Consider the following 19685-nt stretch of genomic DNA (forward strand, 5'->3'; position numbering starts at 1 on the left):
ATTTTGAGACCCCGACCAAAGTGCTCTCTGGGATATATATGGGGAAAGGCGGCCCTGCAGGTATGCTGGTCCCTGGCCATATAGGGCTTTAAAGGTAAGAACCTTGAAGCATTTTCGGTATGCTATTGGCAGCCAGTGCAGTTGCCACAACACAGGCTGGATGTGCTCCCACCTGGGGAGACCCATCAGAAGCCTGGCTGCAGCATTCTGCACTAGCTGCAGCCTCCGAATCTGCAATGAGGGCAGCCCCATGTGGAGAGTGTTAGAATAGTCTAGTCTCGAGGTGACCATCACATGGATCACTGTTGCTAGGTCAGCATGGTCAAGGAAGGGAACCAACTGCCTGTTCACCCGAAGATGATAGAAGGCCGACCTGGCAATGGCCGCTACCTGGGCCTCTGTTGTCATGGAAGCATCCAGGAGCACTCCCAGACTCCTAACCTCTGGCGCTGGCACCAACGGTAGCTGTGCATCTTATAAAGGAGAGAAGTGTGCCACAATGGTATCCTGTGAGCGTATTGGGAAATGCTGGCTTTGCTAGATGGGGGGAACTGAAGTGTTCTTTCTTCCAAGGATGCCGGCATATGCAAATCTGGCAGAATTGGTGCTGGATAATACTATCCAGAACGTTCTGGTGGAGGCCAGTCGTGGTGAGGTGGTGCTGACAGCGAGACCCAGAATCATTGCCCTCCCTCCTCTTCTCTTCCAAAAGTAAGTAGGGGGGGGGGTCTGGTCTCTGGAAATAAAAGCCACACTTGCAGATCAATGTTAGATTTGAGCATGAGGTCAGGGCAAAGGAAAGGGGGAGCTTGGGTGATGCCCATTTTAGCAGTGGCGAAAGCTGTTTATGTGGTCCAAGAGTTTTCCGTGCCGTTTGCTGGGAGCCTGGGGGGGGAAGGGTCTCAAGGGGGGAGGATGAGTGTGGGCAGCCACAGGAGAATGGTCAGAGGTCTGGGTAGTAAAAGCCGCAACGCATCAACTATTGCACTGAGCTTGGCGAATACTCTGCAATTACAGCTCCTCCATGAAGGACCAGGATACATCAGACAGAACTAAAGATTTCTGTGGCAGCTCCAGTTCTAGAAGGAAAGTCAGGACAGAATATGAGGAATACAGGTATTCCCCCCCCCCCCCCGACTTTTGACTGTTGACTCTGAATCACGGTGCCCTACTAGGGTCTGGGCTGAATCCCTGTTCCCTAAAAGCCAGAAATTGGCCTTGCTGTAACATGGTGCGGGGTGAAACAGGTAGAAATTCAAAGGAAACTTTTTCTTTCAGAGATTTCAGTTCTGCTGAGTCCTGCGACAGGCTGTCCCAGGTTTTTGTGGTACCGCTGAGCTGTCTGTCGAGTGAGATGAAGGATTCTGATCGGCAGCGGCACATCACCTTGCCCTCTTAGGAGCCTGACAAACTCTGATGCCTTTCGAAGCCAGTATTTGCAGCAGTCTAGCCTCTGTGTAAGCCGTAGCAGTCCTAGAAAGCCTGCCTCCTTGATCAAATGAGACATGATTTGCAGCAGAACTGTAATGTGGACCCTGCCTGTCATAGTGATAGAAGTGGAGGAGGCTGTATCATGCTGTCTTCAAAATCTGATTCAGTTTTGCAGCAAAGGAAGATGGTTCCACTTGTGTTCCATGAGACAGATTAGGAGGTTTTTTCAAATGAAGGTAACTGCTTTCACATTTGCAAGTCTTCTGTGTTAGTGTTCAAGTTTTTTCCCCCCAGCAGGGGGCAATGCAGGCTTCTTCTTGTCTGGTATGATGTAAATTCAGCAGGGGATAGTGCAAGGTATTTTCCTTGCTGGTCATATAATTTCAGCCACATATGCAAGCCATGGAGCTATATTGAGCACTAGGAACCAAAAATCTGAGCTATATGGTCTTTGAGATAAACCAGCTGCAGTATCTCTCACATACTTACCGTCCAGCTGACCAAGGAACAGGATGGGACTCATTCATCCTTGCTATCTTTTCTGTCCTCCAACAGCCAGAGGTTTGTACACATTGAACAGGAAATTCTACCGTGTTGCAGTGAGGAAAAAAGCTAGACCAGCACAACCTACATTTGCCGCACATCATCAGGTTTTTGTTCCATTGAGCTTAAAGCCTTTGCAACAGCAGCAGCACCATTGCAGTTCCCTGTGCTGTAGGTTTATAGGCAGCACCAAAACACAAATATTAAGCTGTTCAACTTGCACAAATATTAAGCTGTTCAACTTGCAAAACACAAATATTAAGCTGTTCAACTTGCATCCTGCACAGATCTCTTTGTAGCTAAGAGCCCTGCTCTTAAACTTGCTGAGACATCTATACTAAAGGTCTTTTCCTGATGGGAATAAGTTGCGTAAATTAAATTATCAAATGTGTGGGAAAAGTGGATCACCACACATCTTCCTTTTTAATCTAGCCTATTTAATAAATATACTCTTATAGAGGAATTCCTGTAAACTTGGGTTAGGCATACTTTAGGATTGAAAGGATTTTTTCTTCTTTTTTGTCAGAACTTCAAGGTCCACCAGCTGGAGACTGTTGGAAAAAAGACTCTTTCCAAATACAAAATAGTTCCACTACAGGCAGGGCCAGTGACAGTTACTTGCTACACCACATCAGCCATACATTGGGGTGTCAGACTGTACAGGTACAGATTCACATCTAATTTATTACCCATTAGGGATTCCAACATAAAAATCCTAAAATTGTTACTCACACAGACTGGGTCACAGGCAGCCAATGAATATTACTATTTTACAGGCAAGGAACACAGGCTAAGAAGCAACTATCCCTTCTTATTTCCAACATGAGTCATAATTCTTATTTAGGACTTATTTAGTGGCTCAATGTTTAAGATGCTGAACTGCAGGCTGGAAGGTCAGTAGTTCAGTAGTTCGAGACCCGAGTGCCGCATGACGGAGTGAGCTCCTGTCTCTGGTTCCAGCTTCTGCCAACCTAGCTGTTTGAAAGCAAGAAATTGCAAGAAGATAAATAGGTACTGCTTTGGTGGGAAGGTAACAGCATTCCATGTGCCTCGATGTATAGTCATGCCAGTCACATGACCATGAAAATGTCTTCAGACAGTGCTGGCTCTTCGGCTTGGAAATGGAGATGAGCACTGCAACCCTAGAGTCGGATTTGACTGGCTTTCAAGCAAGGGAAACCTTTACCTTTACCTTTTAGAGGAGCATAAAGATAGCGGCTAGACAAAATAACTGTGTCATAATAGGTGATTTTAACTACCCACACACTGATTGGGTCAATATGTGTTCAAGTTGAGAAAAAGAGATTGAGTTTCTAGACACTCTCAATGATTGTGCTATGGAACAGATGGTCACAGAACCTACCAGGGGAGAGACGATCCTGGATTTGGTCCTAAGTAACGTCCAAGACCTGGTGAGAGATGTAAAAATGATTGCACCACTTGGGAACAGTGACCATAATGTTATTGAGTTCAGTATTTGTATAAATAGGGAGTTGTCCAAAATGACCAACACAAATGCTTTTAACTTTAAAAGGGGTTAATTCTCTGCATGGTTAACAAACAAAGTAATGGAAAGGTAAAAGGTAAGAAGGATTCCTTTAAGCAAGTCTCAGGTTGATAAAAAGGAACACAGGCTGTGGCAAATAAAATGCAAGTCTGTGATCAGGCAGGCAAAAAGGGAATATGAGGAGCATATATAGCAAAAAAAACATAAACAATAAAACTTTCTTCAAATACATTAGAAGCAGGAAACCAGCCAGGGAGGCAGTGGGGCCCTTGGATGACCAAGGGGTAAAAGGAGTACTGAAGGATGATAGGGAAATGGCTAAGAAGCTGAATGCATTTTTTTGCCTCCATCTTCACTGTGGAAGATGAGAAGTGCTTGCCCACTCCAGAACCGCTGATTTCGGGAGGGGTGTTGAAAGACCTGAGTCAGATTGAGGTGACGAGAGAGGAGGTCCTAAAACTGATAGACAACTCAAAAACTGATAAATCACCAGGCCCAGATGGCATACATCCGAGAGTTCTGAAAGAACTCAAATGTGAACTTGTAGATCTCCTGACAAAGATATGTAATCTTTCCTTAAAATCTGCCTCCATTCCTGAGGATTGGAAGGTAGCAAATGTCACTCCCATCTTTAAAAAGGGTTCCAGAGGAGATCCAGGAAATTACAGGCCAGTCAGTCTGACGTCGATACCGGGTAAATTGGTGGAAACCATTATTAAGGAAAGAATTAGTAGGCACATAGCTGCCTCCATTCCATAGGACTGGAAGGTAGCTAATGTCACTCCCATCTTTAAAAAAGGGTTCCAGAGGAGATCTGGGAAATTACAGGCCAGTCAGTCTGATGTCGATACCGGGTAAGTTGGTGGAAACTGTTATTAAGGAAAGAATTAGTAGGCACATTGATGAACAAAAACTATGGAGGTAGACCCAGCATGTGTTCTGTAAGGAAAGATCTTGTCTCACTAACCTGTTAGTGTTTTATTGAGGGAGTGAACAAACATGTGGACAAGGGGGTGCCAATAGATGTTGTTTACCTTGCCTTCCAGAAAGCTTTTGATAAAGATTCTCATCAAAGGCTCCTAAGTAAGCTCAATAGTCATGGGATAAAAGGACAAATCCTCTTGTGGTTCAAAAACTGGCTAATTAATAGGAAACATGGGCAATTTTCTCAGTGCAGGGTGGTAAGCAGTGGGGTACCACAGGGATCAGTACTGGGTCCGATGCTTTTTAACTTGTTTATTAATGATTTGGAGTTGGGAGTAAGCAGTGAGGTGGCTACATTTACAGATGCACAAAGTTGTTCAGGGTGGTGAGAACCAGGGAGGATTGTGAGGCACTCCAAAGGGACCTGTTGAGGATGGGCAAGTGGGTATCAACGTGGCAAATGGGGTTCAATGTGGCCAAGTGCAAGGTGATGCACATTGGAGCTAAAAATCCTAACTATAAATACACGTGAGGTCCGAACTGGCAGAGACAGACCAAGAGAGAGATCTTGGAGTTGTAGTAGATAACTCAATGAAAATGTCAAGACAGTGTGAATCTGCAATAAAAAAGGCCAACGCTATGCTGGGGATTATTAGGAAGGGTATTGAAAACAAATCAGCCAGTATCATAATGCCCCTGTATAAATCAATGGTGTGAATTAGATAACCATATGGAGGGAAGTCCATCAGTGGTTATTAGCCACAAGGTGTAGATAGGAACTCTCAGGCTGGGGCAAGTGATGCTCTGTATTCTTGGTGCTTGGGGGGGAGGGGCAACAGTGGGAGGGCTCCTAGCGTCCTGGCCCCACTGCTGGACCTCCTGATGGCACCTGGTATTTTTGCCCACTGTATGACAGAGTGTTGGACTGGATGGGCCTTTGGCCTGACCCAACATTGGCTTCTCTTATGTTCTTATGAGCAGCTGTAGTGCAGCCAGCTAGACTAGTAGGGCAAGCCCTTCCAAAGGTGAGGTGAACGTTCTGAAAATCAGAAAGCTGAAGAAGATGACAATGGTATTCTCTTTAAAACACAGGGCACTGGGCAATGAAGACTCCCTGCGGCTTCTGAGTCAGGAGCTTTAGGAAATCCACTATGGATCAGGCTGGTATCTGCAGATAGACCACAATCTGAAAGTGAAGTATGTGGAATGAAGCTAATTTTAGTTCAGTGGGACTGGAATTGTAATCCAAGTACTTTTCTTTGGTAGGTATACGCAGAAGGCTGCTTTTTTTCTTGGACCTTCTTATCCACCTGCAAATTAGGGGCAACAGCTCCATTTATTGATATTTCTCCCCAAAGGAGCTGCAGTGGCTCAAGTGGTTAAGATTCTGAACTGCAGGCTGTGGAAGGTCGGTAGTTCAGCAGTTTGAGACCCGGGTTGCCGCATGATGGAGTGAGCTCCCGTCTCTAGTTCCAGCTCCTGCCAACCTAGCAGTTCGAAAGCAAGAAATTGCAAGTAGATAAATAGGTACTGCTTCGGTGGGAAGGTAACAGTGTTCTGCGCGCCTCTGCATTTAGTCATGCCAGCCACATGACCACGGAAATGTCTTTGGACAGTGCTGTCTCTTCGGCTTGGAAACGGAGATGAGCACTGTAACCCTAGAGTCAGATTCGACTGGCTTTCGAGCAAGGGAAACCTTTCTCCCCAAAGAAGACTCAAAGTGGCGTTCAACATTGTTCTCCTCTCACCCATTCCAATCCTGTGAGGGTAGATTAGGCTCAGAGAGAGTGACTGGCCCAGAGTCGTCATCAAGCTTCCGTGGCAAAGTGGGGATTTGAACCTGGGTCTTCCATATCCTAGCCTCACACTCTAGTCACTACACCACCCTGGCTGTACTTAGTGACATGGTTCTTTTCTGGTGGCAAATGCAGAAAACATAGAAAGATGCTCAGATACTGAAGCCAGGGCAGGCTCCTCATCAAGTGCAATCCGTTCCTATTCATCCTCAAAAAGAGAAAAGGCCCAACTGTGAATATTGTGAAGTATGGCAGTTAAGCATGTACACAGTCAATCCCACTGAGTTTGATGGGACTTAATGGTTTCCTATCGCGGAAGGGTAGCGCAAGAGCTTTGTCCATCATAGCTGTCACAGGTTGATCTGCTTGTCATGTACCTGGTAAAAGTACAGAAGCCCTGCTAGAGAGAAAAAGAGGCAGTCCTCACAGTCCAAAATGACAAATCTGCCATGTCTTGGACAGTAGAAATAGGATGAGTTGCTTTAGTGCACATCGCAAGTAATTATTTTTCCTTTCCTTTGTTTATGTACAGGAGCAAACTCACTCATTTTGTATTCTCTTGTCGAAAGAACATGAAAAGGATGCATTGGTGATTCTTTCCTATTATATAATTGTGCCATGGCATTACACATAGGAGTGTAAAACTGTTCTGTTTATTTGTACTGAAAGAGGAGGTCTCACCCATTAGTATGGACAAAAGGATGTTGAAAATTTGTTAAGGGTTAATTCAGGGGTCCTCAATGTGGTGGTGTTATGGATCCTAGCCAGGGGCACCATAGGTTCTCAGAAATTCTAATGAAGCAATACAAGAGATCTGGGTTCACTTACAAGGAGATCTTTAATAACGCATCAGAGTTACAGAAGATGCATGCTAAGCTGCTCTCAACTGGGCCTCAGGTGCACATGTACAGCAAAACTTAGCCAGACCTCAAGACCACAGGCATGACTAAAACTATACATCTTATACCCTAAATGCGTCCTACGAGTCAAAGAATTATTAATTCCCAAACGCTTGGATGAGGCAGGCCGACTTGCACTTGGCTTCAGTGGGGGTAAGAAGCAACCCAGGCTAGCAAGCATGAGAGAGGCAGTTCTCTCGGTAGCAGCATAAGACTCAAGACAACTAAACACCAGCATGCAGCAAAGACGGAGTCACCCCAGGCCATGCAGGTTCCCCCTGGGTGCCATGGCGCCCACCAACACCTATCCTGGAGCCCACCCAGTGTTTCTAGGAAGTAGGCGGGGCCAGGTAGGGCTTTTGCCCAGCAAGACTTCTGATTGGCTGTGCAGATTTGTATCAAGTGAGACTTCTGATTGGCTGTGCAGATTTTACACATAGGAGTGTAAAACTGTTCTGTTCATTTGTACTGAAAGAGGAGGTCTCACCTCCTGCAGCAGCCATTTTGTGGCTGAGCCCACCGTGCCCTGTCAGAATCCCATATGTGCCTGCAGGCTCAAAAAGGCTGGGGACCCCACAGGGGTAACTGATTACATTGTCTCCAGCTGCATTTTGGAACTACAAACAGGAGTCTTGTGGCTCTCCTAACATTTTTTAATACTAGCATAAATGTCATTAGGTGCATGAAGTGAGTTCTAATTTAGCAGATAGCGATGATATCCTATTTCCTACCCCCAGTATAACTTCCCATGTAAATGCCTTCCTAGTGAGGACATACTACATGCATCTGACAAAGTGGTAGGGCTGCCAAGTCCCCCCGGGGAGCGGAAATCCCCCTGCCCCAGATGCCTGTTCCCTGACGCCACGGAATCGGGCCCCGGGGGGAACCCCGCCCCAGCATGCACGTCACAGGGAAGGGACATTATGACTCTATGGTTTTCCCTTGTATGGTCGTGGCCCCGCCCCCAGCGTGCCCGGCGTAATGACATCACTTCCCTGTGATGTGCATGCAGCGCGCGTGCACGCACACGCCGGGAGCCAAACAGGAGTCCACTTGGCAACCCTACAAAGTGGGCTCTAATCCACAAAACATTATGCTACAATAAAAAGCGCCACAAGATTGATTTTGTTTTCCCCCCAACAAACTAACACACCCACTCTTCTGAAATTTTTGAATTGTTTCTTAATTTTAATTACATGGTTTATTAATCCAGATTGGAAGAGGAACGGGTCACGACATCTAGAAACTTTTGTTCTTTCTGATATTCTATACGGACGCCACGATTAAAGTATAGATTCATGACCTCGGAATCAAATTCTGAGTTTCCTTATCTGTACGTTTTGTCTTGTACCCAGTTTATTTAATGGGGGAAATCACACAAACACTGAACTAATGCCCAGAGTTAAACTTACATTCACTTTTTAAACCAGAGCTCCTGCTTTGCCTGAGACACAAACACAACGTAACAAAGTTTTGAAAACTGGCGGGTTAGTGTTATGAGAAAAGTAGGGCTGTGAGTTGCCTGGAGGAAGACATGTCCTGTCTCTTAAATAGAGTGTTAGTGGAATGTCATTTACCAGGTGATGTTATTTACACTTCCCCTATGCCATGAAAAGCCTTCTGCTGACCATTTCTACACATTAAGCCTCTGTTATTCTCTCCAAGTCTGTTGGCAGTCATTCCAAAAGATGTAACATCATAGCCACAAAGGAAGTTATTTTTTTGCCTCTACTATGGAGAGAGGCCTGAACATTGCAGTCCTGCACCAGAGTATGCAATATTTCAGTTCGTAGATGATAATTTACAATCTGGGACCCTCCCCCCAAAAAGTGCAATGAATTTTTAAAGCATTCTTGGGACCACAGCATGTTAGAATTTTCTCCAGAAAGTCTAAATGTGTTGATCTGTGATACTATTCGCCGAGCGTGGCCCCTATCTGTTGAGCGGTGGCGCAGGCAGTTCAACGCCTGCATTAACAACACTAGCGAACAGCCACTATGGCTGTTCGAGACCCACTGCGGCCGGGGTGAGCTCCTGGCCCAAGTCCCAGCTCCCGCCCACCCAGCGGCTCGAAAGCATAACCGCAAGTAGACAAATGGGTACCTGCCCTAGGTTGGCAGGGGGCACCCTCCCTCCTGATGGTGTGTGCCAGGAGTGTTGGCGGCAGCGATATGGCGGCGGAGCAGAGGCGACTCGTGGATGCGGCGGCGACAGAGACCGAATGGAGGCGGAGCTACGGCGGCATGATGGCGTCCCAGAGACCCTTGGGTAAAGGGCGGTATACAAATCGAAGATATAAATAAATATATAAATCCGCAGACTGGAGCCACACGGAGGCTAAACAGATTGTTCAGCAAACCTGGGGCATTCCCCAGTCCTGCAGGAAAACCTGAAAATAGAAAAACAACGGTGGGGCATTAATCCCTCAAAAAGCAAAGTAGCGTTCTCTACACGAGCACAGGGAGCGCACTTACCTCCGGTGATTGGCGGTGGGACAGGGGAGCTGTGGTGGGTCCAGTGGAGGCTGCACAGTCCAAGAGCCCAGCAGGAGCCCAGTGGCAGCGGACGAGGCTGGCAGCTGCGCTGAGCCTGACCCTGGGGGCGGCGGAGGAGGAGGCAGGTATGCCACTCCTGGCAGTGGAGGAGGCCAGCAGTCGTGCTACGCCAGGGTGCAGACGAGGAGGAGGACGACACTGGGCTTGATGGGAGCCTGGAGCCATGCCAGGATGGGTGATGAGGGGGGATTTGGGATTCCCCCACATGAATCTCCCTCCCCAAGCTGTAAAGAGGGGAAAGTGGGGAACTGGCTGCGATGTGCATTGGGATTCACCCCTCCACGAGTATTGAGGGTCCATACTGGTCAGTTCCTGTTTCCTACAATCTCAATGTGAAAAGGTGCCTCAAGAGACCATCCATACCACCGAAAAAAGACAATGTTACCCGACCAAATGAGATGATCAGCTGACATTCTCTGTTAGGACCATGGCGCCTATCTTCCACCTGTTTTCATTACCTTTTCTAAAATTATAGGACAACTTCAGTTCACTGTAACGTTGTTCATGTCTTCTGTCCCCTCCTTTTCTCCCATCACTAGCTAGGATGATGAGGTGCTTGCTAGCCCTGCTGTGGAAACTTTTGCAGAACTTAAATTCTTCACTCACACATACTCCTTTTCAAAGATTTTCTTCCATTGTTGGGCTTATTAAAATGTATGGGCAGGCATTTGGAGTTTTTGGGCAAATCGCCACATCCCCAGAGCTGTGGGACACAGTCCTTCCTCCAGGTTGAGACTTTGGAGCTGGAAAAACTGGTCTTACTAGTATTCATGCTATGAATTGTGCTGGCAGAATCCAACCGTTCCCCCTCCGTGGTTCCACTCTGTTAGCAGTATTTTATCAGAATATAGTGTGTGATTATCATGGGTAAGGCTGGTAGGGTGGGGCTTTCCCAGGGCTATTTTGGGGCAGGAACGCACAGGAACGGAGTTCTGGCTGGCTCCCAAGTTGGCCACACCCAGCAGGAACTCATTAGCATAACAGGCCACGCCCAGCAGTAGAAACTCATTAGGATTGGCTACATCAGGGGTGTGTGGCCTAACATGCAAAGGAGTTCCTGCTACAAAAAAAGGCCCTGGGTTTTGACAACAAACAAGGTAAATAGAATAAGAAACAAAAGGTGGGTGTGGCTGGATGACCACACTTCTGGTAACCAGGGGTGTGTGGCCTAATAAGCTAATGAGTGGTGCAATCAGGGGTGTGGCCTAATATGCTAATGAGTTTCTGCTGCTTGGTGTGGCCTGTTATGCTAATGAGTTCCTGCTGGGCTTTTTCTACAAAAAGAGCCCTGGTTCCCCCTCCAAGCCTGTTGGCCACCTGAAGGGCCAGTATCATCACATTTGACAGGTGAGCAGTTCTCTCTTACCCACATTATACCTAGAATTAATTTTGGATGGTTTGATTTTTTTGCTTCGTGCATGAGTGCTTTTCTGCACAAGTACACAGGAAGCCCTGAGCAAACCTCCCCCCCCCCCGTACACCACAGATTCCCCCAACTGAAACATCTTCCTGGCTTCTGTGCAGTCCCACATGGGGGACTGTGTTTACATGGGCCAGCCACAGAGAAGAGCTTGCAAGCTTGAAAGAGACGTTTCTGGAGCCCAAGAGTGCTCCCCTCCCCTCCATCTTCAGCATCGCCTTTCTCACCCAAATGGTCACGTGACAGGGGAGGGGCAAGCCCTCTCCCCGCAGTACTCTTTTTGCTGTCATAAGGAGAGAACATTTCTTAGCAAGCTGTTTTCACTTCACAAAGATTTTCTTCAAAACTGAAAAGGAAGACGGTAGGGTAGCACTTTTTAAAAAAAATGTGGTGCCAAAATGGCTCAAAATACCGAGCACAAATAGTCCCTATTATGTTTGGACAAAGGGCATAATGCTGCCTCGTGCCCAGCCTGCCATCACCTCACACCAAAAGCCTAGAGAAGTCAGAGTAGCCAGACTCAAAGCTGCATTGTGGGAAAAGGCTTTTGTGATCCCCAATCCGATATCAGAGAAGTGGCCTGCCTTTGAGAAAAGAACGAGGGCTCCCTTGGTAGGCTCGGCACTGACCCCATCCACTCTTCAGCAGATGGAATAATCAGCTGCTGTTTGATTGGCACTGGAGCAGCAGTAAAAAAAATCTAAGAAAAATATAAAGCATGCTCACCAAGCCTCGCCTTGCAATTCCCTCTCACCTCGCCACCGATCACCGGCTCAGTGCTGACAATCCCCATCTCCCCGATGTTGAGTCTCTCCTCCACTTTGAGACTGACAGGCCTCACCCAATAGGCATTGACCCCACACCGCCTCTCGAAACTGAGCATCGTCCCCGAGTAATCATGTGCTTCTGTCACCTCAATGTCAAGACTCACCGCTTCCGATTGAGATGTCCTTTCTCCAAGGCTGAGGACACCATTGCCTTCGAGGCAATGTCTCCACTTGCCAAGATTATCAGATGATGAGGTGTTTGAATTTCCTCCGGCACAACACTCGATGCAACAAACAGAAGCAGCATGATGTAGGCTCATCAAGGGCCCAGCAATAGTTCCAGCCCAGCCCATGGGCCCAGCATTCCACTTCACAGTCATCAAAATAAGAAACGTTCACTGGGTAAACATCGACTGTGCGACTGAACAACAACAACAACAAAAATGTATTGCTGCTCAGAACCTGAGTCAGAGGACATCTCTAATGCCCTCTCCAGATGACACTGTCGGAGACCATTTGGTGCTGTCACAGACAGAGGATTAAGATTGTATGCTGAACAAATTGTTTGAATGGCAAAAGCCCTTAACCTCCAATATATGTCCATGGAACCTCAAACATCAGATCCCATAATGAAGGTCCTCTATACCGCAGAATCTGGACCAGTGGCCTTGCTGCTCCTTCAAGACATACAGGACATTGCCATGAAAGTTTGGTCCAAGCTGGCTTCCAAGGCAGCCTCTGCATGCAAGCTTGAGAATTTATACAAAATGAAAGAAGGTTTTGTTGTTGTTCAGTTGCACACTCGAGTCCGACTCTTTGCGACCCCATGAACCAGATCACGCCAGGCCTGCCGGTCTCCCGCCGTCCTCTGAAGTTGGCTCAACTTCATATTCATTGCATCTATGACACTATCTAACCATCTCATCCTTTGCCGTCCCCATCTTCTTTGACCTTCAATCTTTCCCAGCATCAGGGTCTTCTCCAGTGAGTGCTCCCTTCTCATTTGGTGGCCAAAGTATTTGAGCTTCAGTTTCATTATCTGGCCTTCCAGGGAACAGTCAGGGTTGATTTCTTTGAGGATTGACTGATTTGATCTTTTTGCAGTCCAAGGGACTCTCAAGAGTCATCTCCAGCACCATAGTTCAAAAGAATCTATTCTTTGGCGCTCGGCCTTCCATATAGTCCAACTCTCGCAGCCATACATGACTACTGGGAATACCATTGCTTTGACCACGTGGACTTTTGTTGGCAGGGTGACATCTCTACTTTTTATCATGCTGTTTAGGTTCGCCATCGCTTTCCTCCCAAGGAGCAGGCGTCTTTTAATTTCATGGCTGCTGTCACAGTCTGCGGTGATCTGGGATCCCAGGAACGTGAAGTCTGTCACTACTTCCACGACTTCCCCTTCTATTTGCCAAGGAGTGATGGGGCCGGATGCCATGATCTTAGTTTTTTTGATGTTGAGCTTCAAGCCTACTTTTGCGCTCTCCTCTTTTACGCTGAGCAAGAGGCTCTTTAGGTCCTCTTCACTTTCTGCCATTAGAGTGGTATCGTCTGCATATCTGAGGTTGTTGATCTTTTCCCCAGCAATCTTAATTCCCGCTTGTGATTCATCCAGGCCAGCATTTCGCATGATGTACTCTGCATATATATTAAATAAGCAAGGTGACAATATACATCCTTGTCGTACTCCTTTTCCTATTCTAAACCAATCAGTCTTACCCCTATCCAAAATCATGTGCCCATCCTCCTTTTACTTATGTAATCCTATTTCCTGTGGTTGTCCTATTGCAGCTAGAAGAAAGGACACTTATTGATAGTTGAGTAGTACAACATCTGATGTCATTACGGGAAGGGAGCACCATGGTGCTGCTATGACTTCTGGCTTTGCTTGTGTTAAGTAGCCCTTTCACCCAATCCTATTCATTTTTGCTACTACAGTGGCTCAAGATGGTGCTAACTCTGGAGCCGCCTCCACCCTTTCATTCAGCAAAAATGGGAGGGTATAGGAGCAACATCACCCTGCCAACAAAGGTCCGTATAGTCAAAGCGATGGTATTCCCAGTAGTAATGTATGGCTGCGAGAGTTGGACCATAAGGAAGGCCAAGCGCTGAAGAATAGATTCTTTTGAATTATAGTGCTGGAGAAGACTCTTGAGAGTCCCTTGGACTGCAGGGAAATCAAAGCAGGCAATCCTAAAGGAAATCAACCCTGACTGTTCCCTGGAAAGTCAGATACTGAAGCTGAAGCTCATATACTTTGGCCACCAAATGAGAAGGGAGCACTCACTGGAGAAGATCCTGACACTGGGAAAGACAGTAACAGAAGAAAGGGACGGCAAAGGATGAGATGGTTAGACAGTGTTACTGATGCAACGGACATGAAATTGAGCAAATATGAAATTGGACATTTGTGCTTTTCCAGTTTGGAATTGTGAAGTCTTTTCTCTACTTTGGAATTCTGAAGTCTAACAGTTTCCTTCGAATTCTTAACCTGTTTGTGTACTAATTGCTTTGCAACTATAGACCCATTAGTCTTTTATCTATTGTGGGGAAACTATATGCAGGACACCTGGCAAACAAACTTAAAGTATGGATGACAGAGCAGCAAATTTTGGGCCCTGAACTAGTTGGATTCTGCCAGGGGAAATCAACTATAGATCACTGCGTATGTTAAGCCACCTAGTAAACAAATATAAGAAAGAGAAGGGCTTTAGACTGTCTGCGCCTTTGATTCTGTTCCAAGATAATTACTTTGGAAGAATTTTGGGATAGATAAGAGACTGCTATTCTTGATTTAAAAGTTACACCACAATACTACGTGGGCACTACGATCTTTTGTTGATGAATTTCAAAATTCTGATATTTCAGAATCATTCTCAACAACCGATTCAATACTTTGGAGCTTTATTTGATGTTAAGTTATATATGGTCTACACTAATTCATCAATTTCTTTAAATTGTTGTAAATATTTCTGCTGCTGCCATCACCGCACAAGCTAAATTAGAGTCACAAGTTAAATCAATGTGAGCCAAACTATCACTTCAAAGAAAAGAAAATATAGTGCTAATGCATCTGAAATAGCCACTGCATGATCTTGGGTGCGTCACTCAGCATCCTCAGTTTCCCTGTTTATAATATGGGAATAATAGCGGTATACCTCATAGACATAATGAACTAAAATAGATTGTAGAGTGCTATGCAAATAAGTGTTGCACCAATAAGAAGACAAAAGAGCATTGTGCAAGATCTTCAGTGTTTTTCTACCATTCCAGTGCCAGACCATCCTGAAACAAAGGGCATGATGAAGCCAAAGCTCACTACTAATAATTCCTTTTTATTTCAGTGGGAGAGACTGACAGTATAGTCCAGGGGTGTTGAACTCATTTGTTATGAGGGCTGGATCTGACATAAATGAGACCTCGTTGGGCCAGGCTATGTCTGTCATAAAATGTAATGCCAGGTAGCGGAGATATAAATTTTATAAAGAACATGAACACAATTAAAGATTTTTTAAAACTTTAAATAAAACATGCTCAAAACACTCTTGCAATATTTTGTTTATTTAATAGTCTCTGATAACTGACAGCTCTTGCTCTGAATTATTGCATCAAAATATCTGTGCTGTAGCAATCTTATGTTGTTTAGGTGTGCATCTGTAAGCTGCAAAACTACTTTAGATTTATTGACATTCATTACAGAAATCTCATGCTCAGCGTTCAGAGCCCAGGACCCAGGGGAAAACATGCATTGTGAGCTTTTATACATAAATTGCTTCATGTGCTGGTCAAGAACATGAGAAGGCATCCCGACACAGACTGAGGGCTGTGTTTGTTTACAAAACTATAGTCTTCCCTAGAGAAATAACCACAACTCCTATGAAATAGTGCAAGAACAGAGACAACAATGTATAGTGGTCAGTATCTGGGAAGTCTAGGTTAAAAATCTACAAAGGAAATGTGCTGGGTGAACTTGGTCTGGACACAAACTCTCAGCCTAATCCACCTCACTGACTTGTTATTCCTCATCTAAATAGTTCACATTGGTTTCCTACTGAGAAAGACTGTATCATGAGGACATGAATACAGTGAAAAAGAGGAGGGGTACCTGGTTTCACTCAGGAGACCTGGCATAATGAGCCCAACAAAAGACACACTGTATTAAGGCACACAAAAGCTCATATCTTAAATAAAATTTTGTTGGTCTTAAAGGTGCTTTGTATTTATCCCATGCAATTAAGGCAGCTGAGCAAAGCAAGGCAGGAGGAAGGGGAGGATCCTCAGCCAATGGACGGGAAGAAGAAGAGGAAGAGGAGGAGGAGATTGGATTTATACCCCCCTTCACTACCCAAAGGCGTTTCAGATTGGCTTACAATCTCCTTTCCCATCCTTTCCCCACAACAGACACCCTGTGAGGTAGGTGGGGCTGAGAGAGCTCTTTTGAGAACTGTTCATGAGAGAACAGCTCTGAAACAATTTGTAACTGACCAAAGGTCACACCAGCAGCTGCATGTGGAGGAGTGGGGAATCAAAGGTAAGAAAGGCTTACCTTTGTCTCCTGTGCAACTGAAGCAGCCTGGCCAGGAAACAAGCTCTGGCTCGTTCCCTCCCTCCCCTGGGAGGAGGAGCCTCAGCCAGTGCAGGGAACAGAAACTTGCCTATCTCTCCTGTACAATTGAGAGCATCTGGTAAAGCAAACTGCAACACAGCACCGCAGGAGAAGGAGAAAGAAGCAGGAAATAACCAATTCCTTGCAGGCCAGATAGGAGCCCTCTGAGGGCCTGATCCGGCCTGCGGGCCACATGTTTGACACCTCTGGTGTAGTCCTAAGCAGAGGTATACTGTTAAGCATGTAACCCCTTCCCATTAGTCTTCCTTCTCCTATAGGCAGTTTTGATAAGGGGATACCTCCACCTTTGAGTTGGGTCTCACACACTACAGCAATCATAAGACCTATGACATAGATTGTAATCTTTTATTTTCAGAGATCATCTATTAGGAGTGTTTGAATGTGGAGATTTCTGTTTCATTTTTAACAGGTCACACTAGATGGTGTTCAAGCCATTCCAAACTTTTACAGAAGACCTTTGCTGCTGGTATAGTCCAAGGAGTGGAATTAAACATTACAGAGGAGTGCCTCTGAAAAAACAAACAGCAGCCCATGTCCAGTCCCCCGCCCCACATTTACCTTTCCCGTGTTCCCCAAACAGTGTGGGGAAACGTACATGACATTGCAGACATACATTTAATTACATGTTATGGGAAGGGGCGGGAGGGATTTGACATGGGGCAGAACTTTTGTGGTGGCACTTCCACGCTCAGGGCCATGGCTAGTTCTACCCAGAGAGGTCCTAAACATTTGTGACAGCAGTCACAAAAAAATCAATGAACATACAAAGTGCACACAGCTTTCCTGTCAGCCCTATAGAGTCGCCTCAGTTCCTGGCACTCAGTGTCCTCTTCATGATTCCTGCCCATGGCTTCATCTTTGATTCTTTTCCACCTCATTCTTTTGTGCCACATTAAAATATTGCAAAAATATGGCACTCCTTCTCTACCCCTTACGATTCATGCTCCGGTTATGTCTCTCCTTGACTTGCATCCTTCTCTTTTCTGGTCTTCTGCTGTCACACCTCACCCCCTTCACTTCTATCCCATATTCTGCTGCCAAAACCATTCACCTTTCTTATTGTTCAGCTTCTGACCATATGATGCCCCTTCTTAAATCCCTACATTGGCTGCTTCTGTACACTCCTGGTCCTTACCTTCAAACTCCTCCATGGCCAAGTCATTACTCTTACTTCTCCTCTCTCATAGTCTGGATATATCCCTGCCTGTGACCTTTGTTCCTGCAGCTCCACCATCTTTCTCCAGGTCTCCTGCTTCCTCAAACAATTTTACCCTTTCTCACCTGTTGTCACTTGTATCTGGCTGTCCCCTAGAACACTGCCCAATGCCATCTCACTTCCTTCAACTCCCTCCCAGAACTCACCTTCAATGTGAAGTCTTGGGCACAGTTGTCCCTTTCTGGTGGTCCCTGGCCTCAAGGATGTCCGGCTGGCCTTGACTAGGGCCGGGGCCTTTTCTGTCATGGCCCCAGCCTTGAGCAATAAGCTCCCTCTTGAGATCAGGGCCCTGCAGGATGGAGCTGTTCCGCCAAGCTTATGGATGAGGCAGCGGACATCCAAATCTATCTCCGCATCCCCTGCTGACAATGCTGGCCAGATGGAACCAGCCCAAATTGAGCATCGTTGTTGAGGTGAACCCACCTTGATTGTGTTTGTTTTTAACAGAAATATGGTTTTAACTATTTAAATTATATTGTTATCTTGTGATTGTAACATACCCTGAGCCCACTTGCGGGGAGGGTGGGATAAAAATAGAAATAAATAAATAAATAGTTCCTTAGTCCCCCTACCCTACTGGAACTAATCCTGAGCATGTGTCACTGGAATGTGAACACATGGAACTGTCTCATGCAGTGGTCTTTCCATCAGACTTTCTATAGACCGGTGAAAGCAATTTACACCCTTGAGCACAGTGGCTCTCTCATTGCTCTGACGACAGGAAGGATAATTCTTAGCATTTTTAGGGAACTTCACTGCGTTCGGGACTACACTCATCTGAATTCGTTCCCATCTTTCATTCTAAGCACAATATCTGTTTTAGTCAAGGACGAGATCCTCTATTCCAACACCAACACAGATCAGTGCCCAGAGGAACAACCATCACGTGGACAATATCTAGGATCTACTTAGAGAACACTGGCTGCTGGGATACCAATGAGCACAGTGGTCCTTGGTGGATTATAAAATTACCAATCCTAATTTCCATTTTAGTGAATTTTATACTTTTCATTAGCATGATAAGAATGTTACTACAGACGGTTGAGATCACCTGATGATGGAGGCAATGATCAGTCCTAATGGAGGCAATGATGGAGGCAATGACCAGTTGTTGTTCAGTCGCATGGTCGAGTCCGATTCTTCGCGACCCCATGGACCACATCACGCCCGGCCCTCCTGTCTTCTCTCATGGAGTTTGCTCAATTTCATCTTCGTTGCATCGATAACACTGTCTGACCATCTCATCCTTTGCCATCCCCATCTTCTTTTACCTTCAATCTTTCCCAGCGTCAGGGTCTTCTCCAGTGAGTACTCCCTTCACTTGCAAAATCAACGTTGCTGCTTATTCCCCTGTTTGGAGCCAATTACATGGTGTTTGCAGTCTTTCCTATCCGCATTTCCCTTAAGTATCAAATCATTTTTGAATTATATCTGGGATCATTTCAGGGCCTAGTTGTTGCAGTCCTATATTGTTTTCTGATTAGTGAAGTACAAGGTGAAAAGGAAATGGTGGAGTTGGTGTCTGAACCAAAGAATGGGTTGCGATTACAAGCTTCATAACTCTTCCATTTCTAGAAAGGGCTCAGAAAGCATCTCGCAGTTGCATCATAACTCAACACCACATTTTCCTCTTCAGACCGAAACCTCGGTGATATAAACCTTGTCGGAGCTGGCTGAAGACTAGACAATGGATTTCTGTGTATAGCTGAATGTGATGTATTCTAAAATGTATAGTTTGTGCTTTGTTTTTGTCTCCATGTCAGGACAGTACACTGGGCCATCCCCATGTCCTGAGCTCTACTGTTTGTTTTAGTGCCAAGATTCAATCCCAGGATGTACAAAACCATGTCTTTAATGAATTTGCATTGGGCACCGTGGCCAGGGCCAGACACACCTGTTCTCCTTTGGCTCTGGGGTTGCCCCCTCCAGAGAGATTTCCTGACTTTCATTCATTGCTACCAATTCCATCCCACCGCCACGCCTTTATGCTGGCCCGC

At 45.8% G+C, this 19685-nt stretch overlaps 1 protein-coding gene and 1 pseudogene across 1 annotated transcript in view; both read left to right on the top strand.

Annotated features, from left to right (window-relative positions):
* Window positions 1–1399, top strand: part of CFAP65 (cilia and flagella associated protein 65) — a 72215-nt gene extending 70816 nt beyond the window's left edge. The window contains exons 30-31 of the mRNA XM_015415366.1: window positions 574–711; window positions 1279–1399. Coding sequence (XP_015270852.1) covers window positions 574–711; window positions 1279–1399 — 259 coding nt within the window. The remainder of the gene's footprint in view (window positions 1–573; window positions 712–1278) is intronic.
* A 7872-nt stretch (window positions 1400–9271) lies between these two features.
* Window positions 9272–19345, top strand: LOC107113954 (annotated as a pseudogene).
* Window positions 19346–19685: the final 340 nt, after the last annotated feature.

Source organism: Gekko japonicus, unplaced genomic scaffold (genome assembly GCF_001447785.1).
Source record: "Gekko japonicus isolate JY-2015 unplaced genomic scaffold, Gekko_japonicus_V1.1 scaffold881, whole genome shotgun sequence".
Classification (NCBI taxonomy): domain Eukaryota; kingdom Metazoa; phylum Chordata; class Lepidosauria; order Squamata; family Gekkonidae; genus Gekko; species Gekko japonicus.